This window comes from Falco cherrug, chromosome 3 (assembly GCF_023634085.1).
Source record: "Falco cherrug isolate bFalChe1 chromosome 3, bFalChe1.pri, whole genome shotgun sequence".
In the NCBI taxonomy this organism is placed as follows: domain Eukaryota; kingdom Metazoa; phylum Chordata; class Aves; order Falconiformes; family Falconidae; genus Falco; species Falco cherrug.
In genome coordinates, this window is record NC_073699.1 from 111,659,941 (window position 1) to 111,687,147 (window position 27,207).

Genomic DNA, 27,207 nt, shown 5'->3' on the forward strand with positions numbered 1-27,207 from the left:
TCTGTGGTGGAAAACAACAGGCTGATAAAATGGGCTGTCGTCGGGGGGATTGGAGAGTTGCATCGTACTACGTGTTGCACCTCTCAGCGTGAAAACAAGAGTGTGGTTTGGCATGGGCAGTGTAGGAGCAGGCAGCAAGCTCCCCAGGGCCTGCGGGGAGAGCAGGAGCTGGGAAACCAAGGGGTGATGTGGAGCAAGAGTCCAAAAACGCTGCTGAAGCCAGCATCCCTGGCTGGGGGCAAGGGGCCCGAGCGGTGAGGATGGCTCCTTTCCTGCCGGTGTTGTTGCCTCCCTGCTCTCCCTCCTGTCCGCTCCCAGCCGCGGAGCAGCTGCCTCCAGCCCGTGCCTGAGCCAGTGTCTGTCCAAATGACATCTGCAGGCACCAGGTCTTCACTCCTTGTTCTGGCTGCGATACCGCATTGCCAGAGAGGAAGGGGAAAAAACGTTGGCCCAGGGCTTTGACAGCCTCTCGGCAGCTTCTTTCATCCTCCAGCCAGCCTGCTCTGTCATACAGCACCTCTGCTTGCATCTCCTGACACCAGAAAACCTGAACCGCGGTCCTTGTGCCTTCCCACCCCCAGATTTACTGATGGCTGCGTTCCCCTTTTCTGCTGTTTGGCTGTTTACAGAACTGGAACAGAATGAATAGTAGGAGGTGAATGAACTGCACGCTGGCTCACATCTCTGCACGCAGCCTGGTTCTTCGCTCAGAGTAATCACACCCCAGTGCTGAGGATCCCACAAAAAACATCAAAATGCTGAACCGTGGACCTGATACTCTTGGGGGAATTTCACCTCGATGCCTGTGGTCTGTTGCTTCATAGCTGGTCGCGCCTACATCTTGGTTTTCCTCATTTATCCACAAACCTGAGAACTTCCTTCTGATGTCTCCTTTTTTGTCATCCTATTTACAAAATCCTCTTGTCCTGGAGCTGGAAGGGACCAAGCAGCGGGAAACCATTCCTTCGCTGGCAACCTCCAGCCTCCTTCAGCTAGCAGCCAGCCCCGAAGCTTGCTTTCCTAGCTTCTCCCCAGGACCACCGCCAGGGCACGGCTGACGCTTCGCTGGCTCGGCGCAGCTGGTGCTTTCTTACCATCTCCTCTTCCTGCTTCTCTGATCCCTACGCAAATCTTCACACTAACAGGAGCCAGCAAAGCCCATCCAAGCCTTGCAGGTATCTTTTGACTTGGGTAGTGCAGGCCATGTGGAGGCCTCTATCAGATTAATTGCGCCTTGACAGAAAGAGAGCCCTTCCGGCCTCCAGCAATTACCCTAACTGAAAGATAGCGATGAATGGGGTTTCGCTGGGGTTGTGTTCAGTTTTTTAATGGGAGAGCAGGAAAAGGAAAAAGAAAAGGATGAGAGAGAGGAAGCAAAAAGAAAGAGTAGAAGAGACAACTGGCCTCCCTGGTGTTGGAGAACTCTCCCAAAGCCTTCGCTGCGGCTGGGACTCTCCCCCAAGTACTCGATCAAGTGGGATGTTGAAATAGGAACTGTTTGCCTTCGGTGAGGCAAATCCAGACTTTGTTTATGTCGCTGCAGGAGCAAATGCTGGGAAATTACCTTCGGACACGGCTCTTCTTTTTCAAGACCCATCAGTTTTACGGCCGTGCTCTGCCAACGGGCTCTCCCCGTGGTTTTTTTTAGCTCTGCCTGCCAGCTCCGCAACCGGCCCGGGGGCTGCCGGCCCTGCTGCCCGGGGGGATGCCCAGGGGGTGCCAGTCCCACTGCCCGGGGGGGATGCCAGCCCCAAAGGGTGCTGCTGGCCCTGCTGGCTGGGGGGCTGCCCGGGGGTGCTGCCCGCCCCCCGGGGGTTTGCCGGCCCCGCCGCCCGGGGGTTCTGCCGGGGGCTGCCGACCCCAGGGGCTCCCACGCTCGGGCACGGCGCGGGGGGCAGCCGCTCCCCCGGGGGCCGCTCGGGGCTCCCCGAACCGCCCCAGCAAGCGGCCGAGCCCCGGCGGGGCGGGCAGGCGCTGCAGCCGCTCCCTCCGTCCCTCCCTCCCTCCCCCTCCTCTCCCCTCCTCCTCCCGCTCCCCCCCGCCCTGTCCCGATTGTGCAATCGCGAGCGGCGGGGCCGGCGGCACCGCCCGGAGCCCGGCACCGGGGGGAGGAGGCGGCCCTGGGCCGCCGAGGATGCGGCAGCCGCCGGGCACCGCGGGGCTGTAGCCGCCCGCCGCCGCCCGCGGCCCCGGAGCCCATGGGATGCGCCCGCCGTCGCCTGGGTGGTGAGTACCCCTCGGCTTTGTGTGCCCCCCGCCCCAGCGGAGCGGACCTGCTGCTTTTTCGCCGCCGCTTGATCAGCACCAGATTTTCCGCCTCTTTCCCCTCTCCCTTCCCTGCCCCCCCCGCGGGTGATGGATGGCCGGGAGGATGAGAATATCGCCCCGGGCAGAAATCGGTTGCAGATGAGGCGGACTTCGGGGGGTCTGCTGTGCAAGCGTTAAACTCTTTCCACCGCCGCTTTAGCTCGAATAAAATAAAAAGAATAGGATACGAGGAGCTGCGCTCTATCGGTTGCACATCTGTGGTACAGAGTCCTTCCTTCCCATCTATTCCGGGTTTCGAACAAAAGTGCAGGGAGCGAACGGGAACGTTCGGACTATCCATGAACCGCAGCGCCGGAGGACACGTATAGTTCGGGTATCACGCATGAAGGAAGGAGGTTTTCCCAATGGGTACTCGAAAAGTTTGCACTAGGGATGAATACATCCTTGTATCTTACAAATAGGTTTTTGTGCTTACTGAAATATTACAAAGGTTTATCTCCGGCATAGTTCTACCTGTTTCTTGAGTTGTAACAGCATATTTCAGTTTCTCTTCAATATTTGCTGCAATTCTGACTTGTTATATGTGATCATCTCTGCGTTTTATGCACAGTGGGGATTTCTGTTTTTCTCTGAGAGAAGTTCTGGGGACAGAGCACGCTTCAGCTCATTTTCAGGCTGCATTAAAGTTGATCCAGACAATCCCTTATTGCCTACTAACTTTTCTCTTATGAGGGCACTTTTACGAGAAACTTATGCTCTGCTTCTGCTCCACAATCAAAGTTTTTACGGGATAGGAATAACCCCATCGAATTAAAAATTCAGCCTGTGTGAAGTGTTTGTGGATTTAGGGCACCGTAGCTTTGCTGTGCAGGGTTTTTTTGGGAAAAATCTGCACCCTACTGAAACGAGTGGGAAGGAACCTGGTGATATGGCAAGGCCCAGATTTTCCCTTGTATTTTTAGCCTAGAAAACTTAATGTCCTCTTTGCAGTGTCCAACCAGCCAAAAATCAGCTGTGTACAATGGGCACTTTTGCTTCTCGAAGGCAGTCTCCCATCACGAAAAAGGCAGCTCGCCTCAAATTTGCAAACCGCAGGATGGGAAATGGAATTTGCCTTCAGTATAAAAATCCCAAGTTGTTTGCAAACAGTCCTGAGAAGAATCCGGGTTCTTGGCTTGACCTCTCTGTGCTGAATTCCAGCTTGGGGAGTTTGCGGTCTTGCAAAAAGGGCAAATGAGCAAAGCCTTGCCGAGTGCCCGGTCGTCTTTCCGGAGCGAGGAAAAGAGTCAAACTGGAGGGAGTTTCGGGTGCCCAAGAAGTGCAGGATTGGGCCCTGAACCAGAACACTTTTAAAGTAGCCTTGAAGACCTGCCCGTATTGGAGTAACTTTGCTCGTGGTGTCTGTTGGCATTGCTGAGGTCGTGGTAAGCTGGTATAGGCGTGGGAAACCTGCCCGAGAAGCAGAGTAAACTCCTGGGCAGTGCCTCCTCCCCAAGCTCTGTGCTGTTCCCAGTACAGCGTTCCCAGTACAGCGTTCCCAGTACCTCTGCCGGCTCCCCTACCCTAGCTGCAACAATTGTGGGGCAGGCAAAGCCGGGGACTTGCTCCATCCAAGGGCATTGCTCCTGCTCCTTTTTTTCTTGAAGTCTGCTGGAAAAAATCCCGCTGCCTCGAGTCGCCCAGGCTTGGAGATCCCCTGTGATAAAGCAAGGACCAGAGCGCTTGGGGGAAAGAAACTTCACACCCGCTCAAACCAGACTCTTAAAAACCTGAACAGCTGATAAAACCGTCCTTATGGGGGAGGACCGGCCTGGAAATGAGGGGTGGTCTGCCCTCCGCACCTCCCGTTAGCACAGCCAGGAGCTGTGCCTGCCATTTCCCCGGACCTTTGTTTCTCTCGTGGTGCTGTTTAGGGAGGGAGTGACATGGGGCGGTGGGGGCCAGGGCTTTCCTGGGTGTAAATTAGCACCGGTGGTGGGAACGGAGCAACACAACGCTCATTTCTACCAGTCGTGGAGCTGGGCTGGGCCGCTACCCCCCATCCCCAAGATCGCAGTCCTTTGGAGTCGAGCTTTGGAAATGGCGTCAGGATCGGGCCCTCGCGTTGGTCACTCTCAAACAAGGCTTAAGCCTCCTTCTTTGATACAGAGCTCGGCCAACTTGCCCCAGAGCGGGGAAAAACACCGGCATTCGGTTCACCGTTGGGTTTCGCTGTGGTTACTGCGCCCGGTCCTGCAGTTTTAGGGAGGCTGTCTGGATGTCAAGTGTGAGGTCAGCCTCCGGCACGTCTGGTAGCAATTGAAAATACCAACTGGGCTGCGAGCTGTTCCGTTACCCCCGAAAGCCTCCGGCCCTGCGCTGCTGCCTGGTTTTATGCTTCAGTACTGGAGATAACCGCAGTCAGTGCCGTGGGTAACTAACGCAGACGTTGGGCTTTATGCCGTCCAAACTGGGAAGGCTGGTGCAGTGTAAATCAGAGATTAACAGAGGGCGAAGCAGCACTCGGGTCGAGTGGATTTCTGCTGTTGTGGCTGGGATACAGCCTAAACGGGCGTAAAGGGAGAGGGGAAACAGCAGGAAGGATCCTGAGCTGTCACTGAAAAGTCCACAGCTTCAGCTGCAAACCCCTTTCTCCTTCCCTCTTGCTTCAGCAGCTGGGAACCTGATCCTGCAAGCGCAACCCTGCTGCGGAGGACAGGGCTCGATTTTTTATACGAGTTTGGTAATGAATGACCGCGCGAGCCGAAAGCCAGCGCGGTTGGCATTTGAGACAACTCCTATCCCTGCCTGCAGGTTGGCCTTACGCGGCGTGTGTGCTAAATTAAAAAAAAAAAAAAAAAAAATCATAATCCTAGTGGCCACTATGTACTAGAACTGGTTTTATCTGGTTCCAGTTAGGCTTGTTTTGAGTAAGACGAGCAGTGCCAGATTCTGAGCTCATTTGCACCAGTGGAGTCATTCGGAGGAGCCGGTCCCCAGTTTACCTCACTCTAAGTGGAAGCAGAACTGGGCCTGCTGGGAGAAGTGCTCCCCTGGGAAACGGCTGGTGCCTGCCTGCAGATCAGACACGGGAAAAGCGAGCGACTCTTGGGACCCTTCCCAGAGGCAGCATGCATATTACCGGCCCCGTGAAAGCTGTTTTCACCGAAAAAAAGGAGGGGAGAGGCTGTGGCTTGGGTGGCAAGGGGAAGCGGTGTGACCGTGGGCTCCGGGGTGAGCCAGGTGCTTGGGGGAGATGCCGACAGCGGTCAGGCTCTGTTGGTGATGCCGCGGTGGAGGAAAAGACAGCCCCTTCCCACGCGGAGGGGGAGACTGCAGCTTGCAGGGGTCAGGGGCAGCTTTAGAGAGGGCAGCCCGGCTGGAGGGCAGCCAGCGCTGTTGTTGCGTGGGATTTCCAAAGGGTTTGGGATGCGCGGTCCACGTTCGGATGCCTGTTGTCCTCCCGCGCCGCCAGAGCTTTGGCCGATCCCCTCAGCTCCCGTGCCGGGCGGCAGCGAGCGTGTGGGACGGCTGTGTGGGAAACACCAGCTCCGGGGGAAAGGTGGGAGGGAGTCGAGCCCGGTTCAGGTCCAGACATGCGAGCAAGGCCCCTGGCTGAAATGCAGCTCACAGCTGTGTTTAAAAGTGCCTATTTCTCCTATTATCTGCAACGCACCCAGATACGACCCACCGCTGGGGACCGTTGCAGCCAGCGCACGTGGCAGACTGGTCCTCCCTGGCGCAGGGGCGCAGGCAGAGCCTGTACGATCTCTCCTGTCCCCCGTTCGCCGAGGCACCCCCATCCCGGGGCTCCCCAAAACTGCTGGCTGCTGGAGGCTAGTGCTGGGCTAGCTTTCCAGCTCCCATCCCTCTTGCCCCGCTGCTCTTAGGGGCTGCAGAGCCCCACGTTTGGAGCAGGTGCTTGAAGAAGAGAGGGAGTGGAGGGTAGTGGGGGCCAGGATATATTCCTCTGCTTTAGGCTGATGCCTTTTCCTGGCCGTGATTGTTCTCAGTGCTCAAGAAATAGAGTAATTGAAATAAATTACCAGAAACTGTTTATATTACTCTTGCCTCCTCCACAGGCCATTAGCATGTCCCTTTTCCAGCAGAGCTCCTTTAGGAGCTCCTTCTAAGCCTATCTAAGTCCATAGGTAGCTTTCCAATGACTTTTGTAGGTAAAAGAGCTTGGATTTTTATTTTTTTTCCAGCTGCAAAATATGAGTTTCTTGAGTGCTCAGTGCCTGGCTGAGAAGCCAGACTTAAACTTCTAATGTACCAAAGTCTTTTGAAATTCTGGCCAAAGTGGGGGGGGGGGGGGAGAAGGCTTTTAAAATGCTGCACTGCTTTTCTCTATTTCTGCTTTACTTCTGTGAATCGCCCAAGCAAGCTTGAGTGGAGATTAATATGTTACGGAAAGGGGAAACTCTAACATCTGCTTTTGAAAGGAGCAGAGGCAGCCAGATGCACAGTGAGAAATGACACAGCTTTTGCGCCGTTATCAAAAAGTTTGTAGGATTGATTCTTGTGCATGTTAAATATCAAATGTCTTCCTACGGTAGTTCCCTTTTTATTTTTTTATAATTTCTTCCCAGATTTTGCAGCTCAGTAAAAGAAGACTGAAGCTGTCAGCTCAGAAGAGACTTCTGTGTTCAGTTAAACACCCATCCATCTTGCTGTCCTGAAGAATTACCTCTAGATACTCTCAGGGCATAGTGCTCTTCCTTCTCCCCTGGCAATATTGTCGTGACATTGATCAGATGAATTTGGACTGCTGCAGGCACAATAGTAGAGTCTCCAAAAGCATGTTGCGCTTTGTATTTTTTGCACCTAAATTGGAAATTGTGAAGTTTTAGCTAAATGCAAATTGCAAGAAAGTGGCAGGTATGAAATAAGGACAAGTATTGAATGAAATCGGTTGGTTTGATATTTTTTGTTAGTATGCAGTGACCTTTTAGGGTTTTGAAGTTTAAATTTAAGCTTTTCCTGCTAATAATGCCGGCTAGATTTTTTTTGTTATATGTAAGCAAATAGTACTTGAGTTGAGATTCCTAAGAGGCAAATTCCCTGTAGGATTCAGGGGTTAACTGTTTAGACAAGATCCCATGTCTGAGGAGAGCCATGCCCTGGATCTTTCTGGGACAGATACACGTTTCTTTCCAGTTGCCACCAAACCAGACGCTGACTGTAGCTTTGCTTCCTTGTAGGTGCCTAGACAATCGTTTGCCTTTTAGCATTTGTAGCTACTTGCAACGAGATGGCTCCTGGCCACCTCCGTGCACGGGGGTGATCCCACCCGAGTCCTTGGAGAGCTTTCTAGTTTCCATGCAGCGACCCCCGCTCGCCCTGCGGCACGCTGTCCTTGTGTGACTCCCCAGCGATGTCCCGGCCTGACTCCCACCTGCCCTTGAAGCACAGCGCCTTTCCTGTCGAGGAACGCACGCCACATCGTGTGGGGCAGAGGCTGTTGGCAGCCATCCCTCCACTCCTGCCCTGGGGAGCCCCTTCCCTTGGAGGAAGGCTGGTGTTCCAGAGACCTCCCTGTGCTTTTCCGCTCTCTCTGCACCCATCGGCTCGCTCGGCATACAGCACTCCGCTGTCTGTGGTCCCACGAGCGGGGAAACTGAGGCACGGAGCAGTGCACCCAGCACCACGTCTTTGGGACCTTCTCCGGGCAGTGCCTTGCAGCAACTTTTCTCAGTAAAATGGCACAAATAACTCGTTGAACACAAAAGCAGGACCCGTTACCACTGTGATTCCTGTCTAACACTCACTTGGCAGCTTGGCAGGGTGTAGCTCGAGAGTCGTGTGTCCAGGGGGGCAGGAGAGGACGGTGGAGGTCCCAGCTCTGATCCAGACCAGGAGCTGACACCTTGACCTTGTCCATCTCTGCTGAGATCTCATGCATCTCGCACAAGGATTTGGATGGCTGAGTTAAGCGCTGAGGTAAGGCCATTTCCCGGCTTTGTACCTCATTTTCCTTAGCTACAGCGTGGAGCTGACACTGTTTCTGTGCTGCATGCACGGGCTTTGAGCCTCGGCTAAGCAATGTTTATAAAGCTCAGGGCCTTCTTGTCTCTCAGAACCTGGGATGCCGTGTGTGTGGCCATGAGCACAATATACCTGTGTCTGTGGCTTTATGTATTTGGCAAAACTGCAAGATCCTGGATAAGAAAAAACCCCTATAAATATATTAAACTACTCATGAAATGTTCCCCATGTCCACCTGCAGGCTTGTCTTGTATTATGCTTTAAACTTCCCACTGGAAAAAGAGGGTAAAACTGATTAGATCTTTTTTATTTTCCTCCAGAAGTGTTTGGTTTCCAAGTGGCCGGGAACAGCTGTGGGCTGGATGGTGGGAATGTGGCCTCCGAGGTAATTCCCGTGATTGTCCTCCGGCCGATGCAACCAGTGTAGATTTTCCCAGCTGCTTTCAGGCGTTGGTGGGGACTGTCCTGCTTGCAAGGACTCCTGAGAGCCCCCGGGGACTGCCGGGATGGGAGGAAGGAGCGATTCCAGGTGACACGAAACATCTGAGTGTGCCGCCACCAGGGCTGGCAGCCAGGCTGGTGGGAGGCTCAGCCGGCAGGACCCGTGCCAGGCTCCCGGCCCCGGCGGGGTGCTGGGGTGCTACGGCTGAGCCCCGTCAGCCCTGCACATTTTGCCCCTCAGCTCCTTGGGCTTGGGGCAGGCTGGAAAAGGGCTCCGGGGCTGCTCACCACAAGGCTGCAGCTGTGCGTGCGCTGAGGAGTTGTTTGTCTCTGGAGTCCGGGATGTGCCAGGCTCAAGGGCTGAGTCATTTGATTTCTCAAATATGCGCTGAAGGGATGGTGGAGGAAGCTGCCATGCGGTTCCCTGCAGAGGGAGAGGGGGGAGACCCTCACGGGCTGATGGCTCTGCCGGAACTGAGCTGAACTTTCTGCTTGAAAAGCTTTGACTAGCAGGAAAAAAATGTGCCCTGGTGTGGAGAAGAGAAAGAAGTCCCTGTGTGCGGGGCAGCGCTTGCTCCCGCCAGCTGGCCAGGGCTGGGGTCAGCACACTTGTTCCTTTAGGGGCTGCAACGTGTAATTTAGCTTGTCACGGAGGAATGTGCTCAATGCCTTTATTTAATCAGGAGTTTGCAAACCTGCTTGGGTGCCTTGTCTTCCTTTTTCCCTTCCCTTCCCAGCCGGGGCGGGGGGGAGAAGGAACACGGTGCTTTTGTCTCCGACCCTGTGGCTGCTGTCAGATGAATGGTTTTAGTGGCAGCTCTGTTCGCATGACTGGTTTGAACTATGCCAGCGAACATGGGCTGTTTCCAGCCTCAGCTCCCTCCTAAACTCAGCTGCATCAGATGTTTTCCTAGGCGCTGGCATAAACCTTGTTACTTGCTAGAAATGTGGCCCTGCGGGTTCCAGAGCATTCTTGGGAGAAGGAAAACACCGTGGGGCTGTGGCCATCAGGGAGGGATAGCGGCGCTCAGGACCTGCGTGCCCTGGAGGATGGGGCAGAGCTGGAATTGCTCCGTCTCTGTAGAGGTACCCGGTTCCCTTGCTCACTGTGGCCGTGCTGCCAGGGGCCCTGGTTACAAAGCCATCCCTGCTCAGAAAAGGAGAGGGCTTCAGCGTGTGTTTAAGTGCTTTTCTGAATCCAGGCCAGGCCCTGTGCTTTAGCAGAGCACAACCTCACTCGTCTTCCTCTCGGTATCGGAGCGAGACAGGAGCCCAGATGCTCAGAGATGATCCGTCATGCCTCTGGCAACTGGTCTGCTCTGACCAGTGCTGCAGAAACACCTCTGTACTGAACGCCTCCCTCCAGGAATGAAAAAAAAAAAAAGGTCCCAGGGAAGCAGGACTGTCAGCGCAGACAGAACTGTTTGCCTCTTTGTTTGCTGCTGGGTAGACATGCACAGAAACCTGGAGAAAAACCAGCCACCACCTTTCTTTGGAAGGAAGGAAATTGCTCTCTAATCGGGCGTGTGGAAGTGAACTTGTGTGCTGACTCCAGAGGAATTTCGGCTGTTCCCCGGGGGGTTGTTATTGCTGTTTGGGTCACATCCCAGCTCGGATCTCGGACTTGCCTTTGGGAGCGGGATTCCTCAGCCCAGAGCTGCTGGCATCTGAGGAATGAGTGATGCTCGTTTCAGAAAACCAAGCAAACCAAGTGTGTGTGTGCGCGCGCGCAGCTTAGCTATGTCTCCTTAGCAGAAATTGCAGAATTCCCCTACTGCAATGGAAAAAATATAATTCAGGGAGCAGAAGTAAGCCCTGAGAGGTGTCTTCAGGAGGAATGTGTTTAACCACACCGCTCTTGTTAATGGTATTGCAAGTTCAGGGGCTAAAAACCTTCTGCTTATCTCCAACCAAGACCTGCAAACCCTGCTTTGTGTGGGTATTCTCACCAGGGACCCACGGGATTCACATCAACAAAGTGCTGGGAGGGTTAGGAAGCCAGGACTATAAAGGTGTTGCTGCGTTATACCATTATGTTCCTGTATCACCGAGAAGTCAGAAAACATAGCAGAGGGTCCACCTGATTCCTCCAGAGATGCCGGGGCCAGGGAATGAGGACGCCCTTTTCCGGCTGCCTTGGGATGGAGATGAGGAAGCGTCTCGCTTTCGTCTCTCGGTTCCAATCAAGGATGTTGGGCTCAGCGGAAGTGTAACAGGGCAAAACCCTCTGCCCCATAATGACCTTAAAATGACCTGAGCTGGAGCTGGGAGAAGTGCTTAGTAGGCCATCTCCATCATTCAGAGAAGTGTGGTGGTCCTCCAGCCGAGGATGTCTTGGTGAAGACTGTGCAGGTGGACGGAGTGACCGGGGGACCACCCAGCTGGGAGTCCCCAGCGCAGAGCTGCCTCTGACACCGCTCTCCCATAAATAAGGCATTTTTCCTCTCCTTTCCCGGCAAGCGTTAGAGGGCTGGGCCCAGGAGCCATGGGAATCAACAAGAGTCTTTCCAGTGTGGGCTTTGGATCTTCGTCTGGATAAATAAATAGAAGGAAATAACAAATAGCGTGGTTCTAACAAATATTTTAGGAAGTAGAAAATGCCTGCCTTTCACTGTGACTCCATCCAAACCCCACAAAGGAAAAAAATTCCCGGTTTCTGTGATGCTTTTCCATCTGCCTTTCCCCAGCGATTGGGAGTGTTAATGCAGCACCTTGGCTGGAGAGCAGAGCTGACCCACAAGGAAAGCGGCATGGGATTGCTCCGGGGCGGTGAGTAACCCCCTCAGCCCACCAGCTCTGCGAGTGAGGGTTATGCTCAGTGATAAAAGCCCCCCCCACACCTCGTCTGCAGCCTGAGGTCCCGTCCTCAGAGTAACCGTTGGCTGAATTTGAGTGGCTCTATAAAAATCAGTGCTGCATTGGTCTTTCCTGTGGGTTTCTACCTTCTGGACTGAGGTTTCCACGGCTCCCTGCGTGCTGCTGCCTCCCAGCGACATCTGCTGCGTGCTGCCAGGAGGAGGGTGGCTTTCCTTCCCGGGAAAGCGGTCCCTTTTTTTCCGGGAAAGCTTGCGGCGAGGCCGGCTTGGGCTTTTAAAGTGGGAGAGGAGGAAGTGGGCAAGTCTGCTCCTTCCTCAAATAAAAACATTTCTGCGGTCCACAACTTCTCCAACCTGGCTCGGCCCGTGGCAGTGACACTTGTGTTTTGCAAACTCCTCCCAGCCCAGCTTCGGGTGGGAAATGCTGAAAAGCTGCTGTTGCTTCTGGCCCAAAGCTTGGGAGAAGTAATGCAGGTATCTGCCTGCCCCAGAGCTTGTTTTGAAGAGGGAGGAGGCACAGCAGCATCTCCCAGTGCCTGTGCAGTGTTTTGGGGAGCCCTCCTGGCCCCGGCAGCGGCTGGGGAGGGGGATGTGAGTACCGGCACACGGGGGGGGGATGCACCTATGCTTGTCGCAGCCAAGAACTGCCACGGGCTTGGAGAAGTGGGGCTGTTTTCTGTCTCTTGTCTTCCCTGCTAACGCTTCGCTTTCTTCTCCAGTTACAGGGTTTTGGCAGAGCTGGCCATGATGTTATGGTTCGTGGTAGGTGCCCTCTTCCCAGCGCTGCTCCTGGCCGCACCCCCCCCCATCAACAAGCTCGCCCTCTTCCCGGACAAGAGCGCTTGGTGCGAGGCAAAGAACATCACCCAGATCGTGGGGCACAGCGGCTGCGAGTCCAAGTCCATCCAGAACAGGTACGGATCCGCCCTGGGGGCAGAGCTGCGTGCGGCTGAAGCTGATTTCCATTTGCTGATGGCGCCGGAGTGGCTCTGGGGACTGTCACTCGCACCATGTCCTGCCTCTGCCCGGCTGCCTTCTGTCTGTCTCAGTGGAAGGTCAAATCTCCTTCTGCCATTGCTGGGAAGAGCAGGTGCCTCCCCTGAGCCCTCATCCCTCCCGTTGTCTTTGCAGGGCCTGTCTGGGACAGTGTTTCAGCTACAGCGTCCCCAACACCTTCCCTCAGTCCACGGAGTCCCTGGTGCACTGCGACTCCTGCATGCCAGCCCAGTCCATGTGGGAAATCGTGAGTATCCCTGCCCGCTCCACGGCTCTTTCTGCGGGGCCTCGCTCAGGGGCTCTCAGCTCTGCTCTGCCACTGCTTTAGGGCAAGTCATTCCCCTTCCCTGAGGTTTTCCTGCTTGTAGTTTCCTTCCAGGGTGTCCCTCAGGTGGCTGTACCCTGGCTTGAGATGCCTGGGTAGAAGGGGCTGCTGGAAGCAACGTGACTGATGTGATGAATGATGCATTTATCACTGTTTGCAGAAGCATCCCCCGTCAATCCCTGCATTATTCATCCCTGTGCTCATCCTTCCTGCCTGTTCTCTCCACCACTCCTTTTTTCACCTCCTCCCACTCGGGAATTTTTGACTTCTGTGATGTCCAGAAGTGCTTCCCACAGCCCATCTGCCCGTCACCCTCAGACCTCACAGCTTGATGCCGCCATTGATGCTGGCAGAGCCATAAACCCTGCCTCCGAGGCCAGCCCAGGCACCCGGGGAGTGGGGCTCAGCGCTCTGCTCTGCTCTCGACTCAGCCATTTGGGCAGATGGTTTAGTCCAAGCTACCTGAGATGCTCAGCAACGTGTCTTGTGGGTGGCCTTTGCAGTTACCGCTGATATTTCTGTGCCGGTAGCACCTGGGAGCAGTGTCCCTCTCGAGTTGGTGCATTTTCCCTGGGTCTCTGCAGCTTGTGACCCTGGTGAGCCACTCCCAGAGAGCTTTGCCTTGCAGACTGGCTGCGGAGGGTTGTTTATACGGACAGGAGCCATCGCTTCTCGCTTAAAATACCCCACGTCTGCAGGGTGTGGGGCAGGATGGCCATCCGGGCCTTGAGCTCTACCCTCACTTGCCGTGTCCTCGTCCCTCTGCCTAGGTGACACTGGACTGTCCAGGCAACGACGAGATCCCCAGGGTTGACAAGCTGGTGGAGAAGATCCTTCACTGTAGCTGCCAGGCTTGCGGGAAGGAGCCGAGCCACGAGGGAGCCCTGTTCAACGTCTACCTGAACGCGGAGGAGAACATGCCCGCGGAGGGTCCCAGCCCCCATCACTATGCCCACCACCAACAGGAGGTGGAAGAACCTCCCGCCTCCAGCCACCACCATCACGAGGAGGAGGGCGACGACTGACCTGGCCCTTGCGGACTGTCCTTGCAGCCAGCGGCGCGGGCAGGGGGTGTGTGCGAGGGAGAGGGCTGGGGTTGGGGGAGGGAGGGGGGTGGTGGAGTCTTTCCTGTCTAATAGCTACCCTCACGCTTTGCTCTCCACGACACCCCGGGGCTGGAGGAACGTTCTGAGGCACAAGCAGGGCTGAGGGGCGGCCGTGGGGCTGGAGCTGCAGGGCGAGAGAGGAGGGCTCGGCGTCTTCTGATGCAAAACTACTTGCACATAATAGTAATAATATATTGAGAGGAGCGGGAGCCCGGACGAGGGGGTTTCGGCTGAGAGCCAGAGCTGAGCTGGGCTCTGCCGGGGCTGGCTGCAGGCTCCCGAACCCGCTCTTCACTGCGGGTCACACGCACCCTCGCTGAGCCCTGGGGTTTTCGGGTGGAGGAAGAAAGGACGCAGCTTCTCCACGGTCCCACAAGAGACGCGCATCTCTCCCGGAGCGTGCGGGGCCGCCGGCATCCCTTCTTCCCCCTGCCTGCCTAAGGACACGTGGGCTCAGCATGGACGCGCTGTCCCTCCTGGCACGTGCTGGATCTTAATTCACCCCCAACCCCCTTGCCTTAATTAATTGGGTAGCTCTTGGGGGGGGTGTGGCCCCCGGGGTGTGCCTCTGGGGCTGTGTGTGTGACGTTGTGGGGAGCCGCGGTGACGAGAGCCCTTACCCTGCTGGTCCTCAGGGCCACCGCGGAGCTCCCCGGGAACGAGGGACCTGGGCCATGCCACAGGCGCGGGGGCTTCGCGCTTGGCATGGCCCCCAGGGGAAAGCCAGGAGCAGGTTCATGTGGGGGTGGGCTGGGTGGGAGCCAGCCCCTCTCCCCCCTCTCCCTGCTGCACTTTAACGGTGGTGGAGGGAGAAGGGGGACGAGTGCCGGGATGCTGATGTACTTTTGCAGGGGGCTGCTCGTGCAGGGCTGGGGAGGCTCGGGGGCGGGGGGGGGACAGCCCTGGGCCCCTCCTGCTACCCCTTTCTCTCAGTTGTATAAAGCTGATTTCTTTGGCGCTGTCCTGACAAGAGCTTCCAGAGCTTGTAATCGATGCCTCCCCCTCCTTTTTACAAGGTTTTTTGTTTATTTGTTTGTTTTTTGTTTGTTTTTTTTTTTTCTTAAATAAATTAGTTCTGACTTCCATTTCTCAGTGCTCTGATGCCTGTCTGGTTTTTGGCAGGAGGCTCCTCAGGGCTGGCGGGGGAGAAGGCCGTTTACACCGGGCAGGACAGCAGCGCAGGAGGGCACAGGGCATGGGAGAGCGATGGTTCCCTTTAGCTTTCTGCTGCATTCCATTTGGGAGGAGGAGGAGGAGGAGGAGGAGGAGGAGGAGGAGGAGGCGGAGGTGGAGGCGGAGGTGGAGGAGGAGGGAGAGCCGCTAAAAGGAAAACGGATCCCCAAATCCCAGCATATGGGCTGCATGTGGACGCGGGGAGCCTGCGCATCAGCTGCGCTCCAGCGCCCGTGTCGCTGCAGCCTGGAGGTTTAAGGGCTGGCGGGTCCCACTCGTGTGGGAAGTGCGTGGGGTCTCTGCGGGATCACGCAACCTTTATCAGCTCTGTTGCCACTAGGTGACACTCTTGATCCAGCCTGTTTGGTGGCCTCCAGCTGTTCGTGGCCTCCAGCTGTTCGTGGCCCCGGGAGTGCTACTGGAGCAGAGGATGGCGAACTTGGACATGGACATGGACATGGACGGCCCTTCGTGGGTGAGGAGGGGACCCAAGCGCCTTGGCTGAAAGCCAGCGGGCCCGTTCCAGGGGTGTTTGGATCGAGTGTTCCCTGGGCAGGGCAGAGCCTGCCCCCGTGACCCTCCGCTCCCACCGATGCCCGGGCACCGGGCGTGGCTGTGCCCCCAAAACGATGAGATGATGCTCCCCTGTCTGAGCCTAACCCTGGGGAAGGTCCCGTCTGCTCCCGGAGGGGCAGGGGGCTGTGCCGTGCCGGGGGCTCTTGCTGCCCCCCTCTCCGAGTGCCAGGCTCGGGGGGCTCTGCACAAGGGTGGGGAGCAGCTCTCGGGGTGGGGAGCGGGAGCGGGATTGCGTTACGGCAGCGGTTGCCACAGCAAAGGCCGAAAGGGAAGGACCCTGGCAGGGGAGGAGGTGTCCTGTGCATGAAGATAATGTGTCTTCCCAAGGAGGGGGGCTTTGCCAGGGGGGCAGGAGGAGGTGGAGAAGCCCCTGCTGTCACTGAGCACCGCCACGTGGCCCTTTTATTGGGGGACAGTGGAAACGGGCTGGGTTTAGCGGGGGGGCCGTTCCTGTGAACTCCAGGAGCTGCGGATCGGGGTGTTGGAGCAGGGTGTCTCCACCTCCTGTCACACAACCTGAGCTTCAGGGGAGGCAGGCAGTGGAGAGCCATTTTGCAGACGAAAACACAAATCTTTTAAAGGTCCCTAAGCCAGGCTCTGCCCAAAATCGGCCCTAAGGAGCCATCCCAGGTAAAGGATGGAATGAGGTCCTGAGGATAGGTTGCACTATCGGAGGCCGCTGTGTTAAGCCCTGGCCCACCCTGGATGTCCTCACCGAGGTCTCTTGGCCTTCCCGTTTCACTCACTCTGGCTCACCGGCCCTTTTTTTCCCCACGTTGGCACTTGAGTGGCTGTTGACAACCTGGTTTTGCTTTCCCTGCTAGCGGTACTGGAGAGCAGAGCTGGTGGAAGCCACGGGCCCCTGCCGATGTGCCCAGCGGCGCAGGGGAGACAGCAGAAACAGGCCAGCAGAACTGCCGGAGCAGAGAAGCTTTTGCAGGGGCGATGGTAGGATTTGAACCTCGTTTTAAGGCAGGTTTTTTGGGTTTTTTTCAACACCTTTTACTTCGATCAATTCAGATTCGCTTCCCCAGCAAATACATCCAAACCCAGCGTGCGAAACCTCCCACATCCCTGCCTGTGGAGGGGACGCTCCCCATCCCATCTCCTCTGAAGCAAAAGCTCTTGGAGATACCCAAGATGCTGGTATGGTTGGAGCGCAGCGGGGCTGGGGGGGAGGTTGGCTTTGCACCGTGGCAGGGCTTCCTCGCTCAGCGCTAGCGTGGAGCAGCTGGGATAAATCTGTGCTGCTGCACTGCTGGGCCCTAGCTGGGGGGGCTGCCGCAGAGCGGGCTGTGGGGGGCTTTCTCGCTTGCTCCCAGCACAGATGGGGCGAGGAAGTGAGGGTTTCCTGGTACAAGCACTTTTCTAAAGAAACCTCCTGCTGCGATCAGAGCCTTGCATGTGTGTGCTCTGCCCTGGGACGCCTGCCAGGACCGAGTGACGCAGAGGTGGCCGGGGAGGTTTGGCTGGGAGCATCCAAGGAGAGGGTCCTGGGGAAGCAGGGGAAGGGTGGGCACCGTGCACAGCAGCTTGTCCTCGATGGCAGCTGCTTCCCAGTGAACAGCTTTTGAGGGGCACGGAGATCCGGGGGCGGCAGTGGGGGGCAGATGGGCTGTGTCCGCGCTGGGAGGTGAGCCCTGCTTTGCATCTCCCCGTCCTTGGCTCCGAGATGGTTTCCAGGCCTGAATTACCCGTTCAGCCACTGAGAAAAGCACGACAAAGTTGTTGAAAAGGTGATGAGAAAAGTAGGTCTTGGTGAAGAGACACATTTCTGCCTGGGGGTGGGCAGCTGGGCAGCACAGCCAGTGCTGGGGGCGGGCATGGGACAGGGCCGGTGGGGCGCGTGGCGTGCACAGCTGGGCCTCACCCCCACATCTGCAGCAGCATCGTCCCAGGGGAACGTGTTAGCAAAAGCTGTGGCAGTGGCGCAGGGGAGGAAGGGGCAGCAGCCGGCAGCGTCTGGCCCTGTGACCACAGGGGTGGGTGCCAGGGGCGCAGCGGAGACGCACGCGTGGCTCTGGTTTGTGCTGGCATCGGTGCCCTCGGCGTTGGTCTCCCCACCAGCGGGAACTGCAGCCATCTGTTGGAAGAAAAGAGCCCCTTTTGGAGCTGGAAATTAAACCCCCCCAAATGAGTCCCTGCCGAGCCCCCCGAGGTGCTGGCCCTGGAGCGTGGAGGTGGTCGCGTGGGGCACCCAACAGCACTTATTGGTTCCGAAGTGTCTTCTGCACCACAAGGGGCGGAGAAGCCGGCGGGACCCGCTGGGTCCTCTGACGTGTTGCCTCACACTTGCCAAAGGGCAAGTTGCCGTGGGTCCAGCCAGGGTTGCCCCTGCAAAGGGGGGCCCCGGGCTGTGCTGCGGGCAGCCCAAACAGCCCTGGGGCAGAGGGGCAGCCTTTCCCCTCGGCTTCTGCTTCCACCCTCCATCCCTGGCTGCCGAGGGCTGGAAAACCGGCCAGCCGGTCCTCCCGTGCCTCTGGCCGCTTTCCGGGCAGGCGACTGGGGGCGATGGCAGGCAGGTTTTGTGGCTTTTTATTTGGTTTTGCAAAATTTTGCTTTTTATCGGCGGGTGCGGAGGATGGAGCCTGGCTTTTGGTGCTGTCGGCCGGGCGTAGGGACCTGCTGCCCTGTGGGTCGCTGCCCACCTGCCAGGCGAATGCGGGGTCGGGGTCTCCAGCGCCGGTGGGGAGGCAGAGCCCAGTGCTGGCTGTCTCTTTAAGGCAGGAGAGGGAACTCTCAGGCTGCCACTTTGTGGAGTTTAGACCAGATCCATGTTTTCATTAGCATTTCATTTCATCTCCTCCTCTCCCCCCGCAACCCCCCGCCGGCCCCACCTCCTCCAAATCGGCATTTCTGCATCCTTCTCTGTGCATCACCGAGCAGCAGGTGAAGGTCCGGCTGGCACCTGCACACGGACACACACCCCTGCTCACATCCCTGCGCGCTGGACGCACCTCTGCCAGGGGAGAGACACCTTCCCACACCCCTGCGTGTTGCATCGTCCTCCTGAGGGGCGAGCCTGGCTGGGAGCATCCCTGTACTCGCCTCCCCCGGCGGGGAGCATCCCTGTACTCGCCTCCAGGCTGCTCTGCCTCTCCTTGCTGGCTCTGGCTGCAGCAGCAGCAAAGCGAAGGCACAGAGGAACTCGGGGGGGGGGGGGGGGGGGGGGGGGGGGGCGGGGGGCGGGGGGCGGCTTCCGCTGCCCCAGGGGGCAGAGCTCTGCAGGTAGCCAAGCCCAGCTCGGGGGGCAAGAGCTGATCCTCCAAGGTCCAGAGCATCCCCAGCATCTGGAGCATCCTGGAGTCCAGAGCATCCGCAGTATCCAGAGTTTCCTGGGTCCCGAGCATCCCCAGCATCCAAAGTATCCTGGGCCCAGGGCATCGCTGGCATCTGGAGTATCCTGGGGTCCAGAGCATCCCTGGCATCAGAAGTAACCTGGGGTCCAGAGCATCCCAGCACCTGGAGCATCCAGAGCATCCTGGGGTCCAGATTATTCCCTGGTCCAGCGCATTCAGAGCATCCAGAACATCCTGCCATCCAGAGCATCCCCGGCATCTCGAGCATCCCAAGCCTCCCTGGTGTCCAGAGCATCCCCAGCATCCAGAAGCAGCGAAGCAGCGTCCATGGACATCGTGGAGCAGGGGGATTTGCAGGGACGAGGAAATGCCTGTCTGTGAGTAACGGGGAGGGGAACCTTGCTGCTGCTGATCGGCTCCTGGGAATGTCACTCTGCCCTGATCGCCAGTGAAGAGGGAGAGAGGGGGAAGAGAGGGAGAGGAGGAGGAGGAGGAGAGGAGTCAGGAGGGCGGACACAGAGTGGAGAGGGAGAGGTGGTGCTTCTTCCCCTGGCGCTGGCTCTGGCGATGATCACCTAGCCCAGGTCATGCCTGGAGAAGGTCCCCGCAGCTCCCGAGCCAGCCCTGCCCCCCGGCTCCTCATGGAGGACGATCTGGGGGCCCCCAACGCCAGCATGCTGGGGGAGCACTCGCTGCTGGTGGGGAGCAGCTGGGTGGCCGCTTTCCTCTGCTTCATCATCCTGCTGACCACGGCAGGGAACTTCCTCCTCATCCTCCTCATCATCACCCAGCGCTCCCTCCGCAACACCTCAAACTACTTCTTGGTGTCCCTCTTCATGTCCGACCTGATGGTGGGGCTGGTGGTCATGCCCCCCGCCATGCTCAACCAGCTCTATGGGCGCTGGGTGCTGCGGAGCGACTTCTGCTCCCTCTGGTACTCCTTCGACGTCATGTGCTGCAGCGCCTCCATCCTCAACCTCTGCATCATCAGCTTGGACCGCTACCTGCTCATCATCTCCCCCCTCAAATACAAGCTGCGAATGACCTCCTGCAGGGCCCTCTGGCTCATTCTGGCCACCTGGACCTTGGCTGCACTGGCCTCCTTCCTGCCCATCAAGATGGGCTGGCATGAGCTGGAGTTCGAGGTCCGGTCCCCCAACGTCACCTCCCAAGGGGACGAGGACCAGTGCCGGCTGCTGGTCAGCTTGCCCTACGCCTTGGTGGCCTCCTGCCTGACCTTCTTCCTCCCGTCCGCCGCCATCTCCTTCACCTACTGCCGCATCCTCCTGGCAGCCCGCAAGCAAGCGGTGCAGGTGGCTTCCCTCGCCTCCAACGTGGCCACCGCCACCACCACCGAGACCACGCCACAGGTAAGGTGGCCCCAGGGACGTTGCTCCTGGCGGACCCCAGTGATTTGAGTGCCTGGGGGGGGGTCTGCCCTCCAGGTGGCCTCGGGGCTGGAGCCAGCAAAGGGCTGGAACCAGCAGGGAGGGAGATTTTGGGCAGCACCCACCTCTCTGCTGTCCCCCCAAGGTGCCCCGTGTCTCACCCCAGCGATGCTGCGCTTTTAAGCTGCTCAGGAGCACAGTAACGGCATGAGCAGAAGCAGAGAAATAAATTAAGATACAGGCGAAAGCGCTCAGTGGTGCAAAATAAATGCGGTTTCGCCCCACTCTTGGCGAGCGTCATCCCAGAGGGTTTTAATCTTATCTGACTTTCCACTCGTAAATCTGGGCCGTGGTGGGTGTGAGACATGCGGGGGAGAAGGAGTTTAATTAATAGCACATACCAAATTCTGGGGAGCACCTTGTTTTGAACAGCCGGCTTCTGTTTTTGTCACCTGGTCTATAACGGCAACTGCAAAATGCTTCCGTACTCGAGCGCTGGTTCAACCGGCGTGTGTGTTTTTATAGCCAAAACGTGGCTGCCCTTGTTTGTGTTTCTCCGGGAGAAGGTAATTGCCACTAAATCTAACAGCTTTAATTCCTTGTAATAGGCTTTATTGACCTCATATCCTATAGGGAAAAAGACAAACTTAATTGCCTTTAAATACCTCGACTTAGTTTGCTGTTTTCCTTTCTTTTAAGGAGCCAGGGCTCTGAGCTGGCCAGCTCTCCCGCACATCAGGTGTGCCAGGCTTCCCAAAGGAAAATGGGAACGGAAGAACCAACGGGCAATATCATAAAATGTTTATTTTCCACCCAGACCCTACGAACTCACCCTCCGCAGCCCTGCAGCCCGGCTCCCCGAGCGATGCTCGGTGCTTTGCTCTGCCGTGGCGAACCAGCACCCACCCCGTGGCTCAGCGGCGGCGAGTGTCCCCGCGGGCTCCGGGAGCCCCACATTGGTGTGGGGGGTGGGTGTGAGCTGAAAACAAAATTCAGGGAACCCCTGAGTTTCATTTTTTAACATCTTTTTGTTCTCTTTTGGGGTAGGAAGCTGAGTGGCAACGGGGCCTCAAGTAATTCCGGCAGAAGGCTGAGATAACAATTTCAGACTGCAGGAGTGGATAGAGGCCTGAGTTAGTTGTGGTGTTTGTAGGGTGAAATGTTTGATGTCCTGCTTTTAAAAATGTAATTTTTTTTAAAAAAATGTAATTTTTAAAATGTAGTTTGCTGCTCTAATCAGCAGCTAGAGCTGCTCTTTAGGGCATGCTTTATCCTGACCAAAACATTGACTGAGTCGGATTTTTCTATAAAAGAACAGCCTAATGTACAGTATTACAAAACAGTATTAAAAAATCACTATTTTGCAGTAAAAAAACCCCAAAATACTCTCAATGTTGAGGGTTTCTGTTGCTTCCTCTTCCTGATTTGTGGTTCAGGGCTGCGGCGCTCGCCGCCCTCCTGCCCCTTGTGAGACGGGGCACAACGGCGGGTATCGGTGGGGGATTTGCAGCCCAAACGCCCCTTTCCTTGGCGGGGGCTGGCGGGGGTGCCCGTGGCTCTGGCCTGGGGACAAGCGCTGGCCCACCGCCCCCTGTCCCGCTGCAGGTTCCCCGCGCCCCCAGCCAGCCCGCGGCCGGCAGCGAGAGCAGGAGGTTCGCCACCAAGCACAGCAAGAAGGCGCTGAAGGCCAGCCTGACGCTGGGCATCCTGCTGGGCATGTTCTTCGTGGCTTGGCTCCCCTTCTTTGTCACCAACGTGACGCAGGTAAGCACATCGGGCGGGCTTATGTCGGGTTTTCGGAAGTTTTACGCTTCGAATCCAGCTGGGCTCAATCTTAGACACCTGCGGGTCTTGCTGGAGAGCCTCTGGGGTCAAAGATGCAATTTCCTCAGGGAGCAACGGCAGGAAAAAGCCCTTCAAAAGGGTTTGGAAGGTTTCCTTCAAAAAGGAAATGCTGGCATGCCTGGGAAACCGCTCCGGATCGGGGCCGAGGTGGGAGATGCTGCTAACCCTTGCTGTCCCCCCGCCAGGCGGTCTGCAGCTGCGTCCCGGCCGGCTTCTTCGACGTGCTGACCTGGCTGGGGTACTGCAACAGCACCATGAACCCCATCATCTACCCGCTCTTCATGAGGGACTTCAAGAGAGCCATGGGCAGGTACCTGCCCTGCTGCCGGCGCGCGGGGGAGCCCCGGCCCAGCGCCATCTCCCTCTCCATGAGGAACTCCAACAGCGGACCACGCGCCGCCACGTCCCTCAAGAACGTCCTCACCCTGCAGGCGGAGACCGACTCGGTTGACTCCGGGGCACTGGGGAATGAACAGGGCCTGCTGCCGGCCGGCGGTGGCCCCCCAGCCCCCAGCCCCCGCTTGCTCAACCGCTTCGACGCGGGGCCGCAGCCCAGGCAGCTCGGCACCCCCGTGGCCTGAGCCAGGGTGGCCTGGCAGGGGGTTACGGGCCACTGTGTGCTGGGAGGGGTCCCCCAGCCCGGTGCAAACTCTCCAAGGGGCTGCTCTGCTGCAAGGCTTCTCCCTGCCCGCGCCTCGCTGCCCGATGCCCTCTCCAAACACGACGGCATTTCCTCGGAGAAGGCGCTGCCACCGAGCACTTCGGCGGGTAGGTTTAAACGGCAAAGCCGCATTTTACCGCTGAACGAATCTGCCTCGTTTCTCTCTGTGTCCATGCCACCTTTGCTCACCGTCACCGATGCCTCGCCCTTTTCCAGAGCTGCTTCTTGTGGCCTTTTCATCCCCAGTTAGTCCGAACCTCGGGCGCCTGACGCTTCCGCCAGCCTCCGGCTCCCTAAACTTCAGGCCAGGTTTCCAGCTTCCGCTGACACGGCTCAGCCGATCGCCTCCCTTACGCAGTGTGCCCAGAGGAACGGTGGAAACCACGTCCCGAGACTCATGGACAAGGGGTTTGGGGCCGCCTCAGGCCACAGAACGTCACTTCTCCTTGGAGCTTAATTCCCTCACCTGATCTGGGCTCTCCCTGCCTCGGTTTCCTGCCAAACTGCAACACAGCGAAACCACCGTGTTTGGTCATGAGCAGCCTGCACTACGGGGGATTAAATTTGATGCAAAACGTCCAGCGCTGCTTTCTGCAGATGCAGCAAGAGAGTGGGCGTTCGCCGCGGTGGTGGTTCCGTGGATATCCTGACAGTAGTAAGTAACGAGATCAGCTTCCCTTTAGATTTCATCCTACAGCTTCCTATTTCTGGCATCCGACCATCACACTGCGCTCTGACAATCCATCAATTTTTAGATGATGCTGTTAGAAAACACACCTTCCCCCCCTCCCCCTGCTTCAAATAAGAATCTAAACAAATACTGTCTTTTAAATAACAATGCCAGCCCCCTCCCCCAACATACACACAGAGCCACAAGCAGGGGGAATAGCGAGTAGTGTGGTAAGTGGGCACTTAAAAAATAATAAATGCTTTTAGCAAAGTCTTCCTCAAGTGCCTTTCAGACGCAGAGGCAGGTTGGCCGCTGGCTGCTGTGCCCTCCCTGGCCTCACACCCCGCACCCCGCGCTGCCTGCGGCACCCTAAGGTGCTCCTGGAACTCACGGTCACACAGAGAAATGAACACAGAGTGTCCCTTGGGTACGGGGTGCTGCAAGAAGCAGCCACACGCCAAGCCAGTCTCATTAGTTTTCTTTCCACGTTGCCCACGTATATTCCAGAACTGAACAACAAGTGTTTTTATGAGTAACTTGACATTTATTTGCCACAAATCCCCTTGCAGCTGACGGCCGGCCCAGCGGTCAGTGATAAACGACCGTGACAAAGGAGAACTGAGCACAGGTTCAAACATCAAACTGTTCAATACATTTTTGCCACGTAGCTGTGGCCACGTAGCTTGAGTTTGGTATCAAGCACGAAGGTAAAGATGTGCGTCTTTCCACAAATGGCTTTATATAAAAACATACTTCGACTCCAACTCCAGTTAAAAAGGAGCAGAAAAATCCACGACAAACCCCGAAGGTCCATTGGGTGGGTGGCTCCGCAGAGACAGGCTGCAGGAGATGGAGAAACAGAGACAGCCTCCTCAAGCCAGATGTCCGAAAGCAATAATGCACTACCCTCATCGAGCCAATTCTTTGTAACGAGGCGTTTGCTTGGGGACAAATCCTCTGGTGCAGTGGAGAAGTCAAGCCCCTTCCCCGCAGGCAGCAGCACCGCCGAGCAGCGCGCCGGGCCCACCGTGGTGGGACCCCATAGCCTGTGTCGGGATATCTCCCGTCGCCCCGCAGCAAGGCATCATGCCAGAGGCAGAGATGAAATAATGTAGTTTCAGGATCAGGTAGGAAGTAGCTGGTCGATGGCCCAGCTATCTCAAGACAGATGTATTCCTGAATATGATCAAAGAGCTATAACGTCTCTCAAATGACAGAGAAAACCAAGAAAAGGTGTTTATTAATGGTGTTCCTGGCGTCATATGGAAACTGGACTTGCTAAATAAGCTGCTTTTGATCACAGCTCAAATTCCAGTGTGAATACTGGACTCGGTGGCGGGACGGGGGGACAGGAAGAGCCGGGTGCTGCAGCCAAAGCCATGGCACGCTGCCAGGTTGCACCGCTGCCCCCAGAAACCGCCGCGTTTCCCACGCCGTGAGCAATAATCGGCAGGTAAGGTCCGGGGAGAGAAGGGAGAGGTGGTGCTGGTTAAACTGGTGCTGGAACCGGGAGGGAGGAGGACTCGGTGTGAACCGAAATCGGAAGCTGCAGGCGCAGTATTTCCCCCTGTGACTCAACAAGACCTTCCAGGTGTGGGTGTGGGAGGGTATTGACACCCCTCGGCGCTTGTTTTGAAGCAGGGAAGCACAGGGGTGCTCTCAGCTGGGGCCTGTCCTCGCCGTGCTCCCGCTGGATGTGCTGCCTTGGGCTCAGCAGCAAAACAGGCCAGAGAGGGACCTTTTGTGGAAGATGTGGATCAGTCCCGTAGGGTTCTGGAAGATTCTGCAAGGCCGGGGATGTAAAGCAGGGTCCCTCCCTCCGGTTTGAGAGGGGGGAGAAGAGAGCGGATGCCAATCCGCTTTTATAAAGGGAGGTAGAAATCAAACAGATTCATATTTATCCTATGCCAAGTATTGGTTTTCTTCTAAGCCAATTAAAAATATGTCCAGAGGGGGCTTTTAAGGCTGGAGAAGTGTGTGGGACACAAAACAAAAGTCTCTGTGGGTTGCTGGCTTGCAAAGCCTGGGAGGAAATTTCACAAAGTAATAAATCATAAAAAGCCCGCTCTGTTTCTTCTGCTGTCTTTCACCTAGGGTCTCAACGCGCGTTTCTGACAGGACTGAGGGGAAGAAGGGCAGGCAGCCCGAGCCGTACGCCTGCCCCGTCAGCGGAGCCGCAGCGGGGACGCCGAGACGTACATAGCCGGGCAGCCAGAGCCCGCAGCACACCTGCTCACATGAAACCAAAACCCCAATCAACCACTGCGGGAAAAATGGTTTTAATTTCCTAGTGACGAGCCCCTCTCCATGATATGCTTAAAAATACCCGCAGAGCCACCTGCTTTCCCAGGAGTTACATAGCAGAGACACAGTCCCTAACGGTGACAGCTGCTTCCCTCAAGAACCAACGCGGTTTGTGCGAGGAGGGAAGTGCCGCCACTTCCTGAGCAGTGCTGATTCAGGCAGGAACCAGCCCTTCCTTGTCCATGGGAGATGCCGTGGGTGGCTGCTCCAGAAGCTTTGATGCAGCAACACGCCGCTGCCACGCTCCAAGCTCTCGGGAGGGTCTGCAAACGGCAGCTACAGCTCTGCCGGCTCCACCAGTGCTCCTTTGGGAATCCTGCTGCAACAGGATGGTGCTTTGAAAGCGGTTTTAGTGCTGGCGGAGCATCTCTGCCTAACACAAAGAGCTCTAATTTGCTCCTTTGCCTGCTGCCTCTTTCTTGCCGTCCCCACTGTTCGAACAGTCTGGGCAGGGGAGTGAGGCTTCTCCCCCAAGACAGCTGGGAGCATCAGGGTGCTGAGCACGGCCGGCCGGGAGAGCCTCACCATCGGCCGCATCCTCCTCTCGCACCGTGTTTTCCTCTTCCGGAGCCTCGCGGCCCGCTGCCCGCTGTGATTTCTTGGCTGGAGGGGAGAAAAGGCTGCCGCTGCCCTTCTCTTCTGGACAACACTCCTTGGTTTTAATGCCCACAGCTTTTAGGATCGTGTCCATTTGCTTCATATAGTCCAGGTGGCCGTTTACCTGCAAGCAACAAGAGTCCTGTTAGTGGGGAAGCTGCAGGGAGCGCAGCTCCTTCAAGTCCTTCATCTCCAGAGCCAGCACTGTCGTGAGGTTTGGGTTTAGCTCTGAAAGGCTGGAAGAATGAGGTCTGAAAAACGCAGCTGTCCACTGAATAACCTGAACCGGCTGCTGCTGCTGCTGCATTGCCTCTCCTCAGTAACATCGTTACAATGTTTGTAACATTGCTGAGTTACAAACCCCCAGACTCTGGGTGCCACAAGAGTAAGAGAGGAGGCGATGTGCCACAGTGAGAGACACCCAGGTAGGAGACAAGTTGTCTTAGTTCAGCCCCTTGTTCTCTGCTAAATTACGTGTCCTTCCTGTGCCTTAGCTGCCTTGTAAAAGCAAAAATTATCTTACTTAAAGTAGAATATAGTCATTAAATCTCACAGCAGCTACCGAGCGTGTTAAGGTTCTTGGCCGGAAGGTGCACTGATCTGTCCCACACCATATAAAACCGGGAGCCTGAGAGTTATGGGTTCATAAACCACATTAAAGTCAACAGCACATGCAAAAACCCCACACATTTTTATTGTAAGGTGATTTCCATGATAAGATAAACCCTTCTGAGAGGGACGTTGGAATGCGTCCTTCCAGTCAGGGCACAGGAGG

The 27,207-nt window shown here is 56.7% G+C and overlaps 3 protein-coding genes across 6 annotated transcripts in view; 2 read left to right on the forward strand and 1 right to left on the reverse strand.

The window, feature by feature from the left end:
• The first annotated feature begins 2,049 nt into the window (after positions 1 to 2,049).
• NBL1 (NBL1, DAN family BMP antagonist) lies at positions 2,050 to 15,004 on the forward strand. Of its 2 annotated transcripts, none has more exons than XM_055706022.1 (4): positions 2,050 to 2,226; positions 12,212 to 12,406; positions 12,624 to 12,735; positions 13,584 to 15,004. In XM_055706022.1, exons 1-4 carry the CDS (start codon positions 2,204 to 2,206, stop codon positions 13,836 to 13,838), a joined length of 585 nt encoding a protein of 194 aa, XP_055561997.1. In that variant the 5' UTR covers positions 2,050 to 2,203; the 3' UTR covers positions 13,839 to 15,004. The 2 variants fall into 2 exon arrangements, with proteins under 2 accessions (XP_055561997.1, XP_027668091.2); XM_027812290.2 differs by lacking the exon at positions 2,050 to 2,226 and adding an exon at positions 8,048 to 8,620.
• Positions 15,005 to 19,547: 4,543 nt separating this feature from the next.
• Positions 19,548 to 24,612, forward strand: HTR6 (5-hydroxytryptamine receptor 6). Its single transcript, XM_055706300.1, has 3 exons — positions 19,548 to 20,337; positions 21,961 to 22,119; positions 22,386 to 24,612. Exons 1-3 carry the CDS (start codon positions 19,555 to 19,557, stop codon positions 22,779 to 22,781), a joined length of 1,338 nt encoding a protein of 445 aa, XP_055562275.1. The 5' UTR covers positions 19,548 to 19,554; the 3' UTR covers positions 22,782 to 24,612.
• Positions 24,613 to 25,794: 1,182 nt separating this feature from the next.
• The window catches only part of TMCO4 (transmembrane and coiled-coil domains 4), a 41,245-nt gene continuing 39,832 nt past the window's right edge, over positions 25,795 to 27,207 (reverse strand). For all 3 annotated transcript variants that reach the window (XM_055706285.1, XM_027812278.2, XM_055706284.1), the window contains exon 14: positions 25,795 to 26,556. In XM_055706285.1, the coding sequence (XP_055562260.1) occupies positions 26,224 to 26,556 (333 nt within the window). In that variant the 3' untranslated portion in view covers positions 25,795 to 26,223. The remainder of the gene's footprint in view (positions 26,557 to 27,207) is intronic.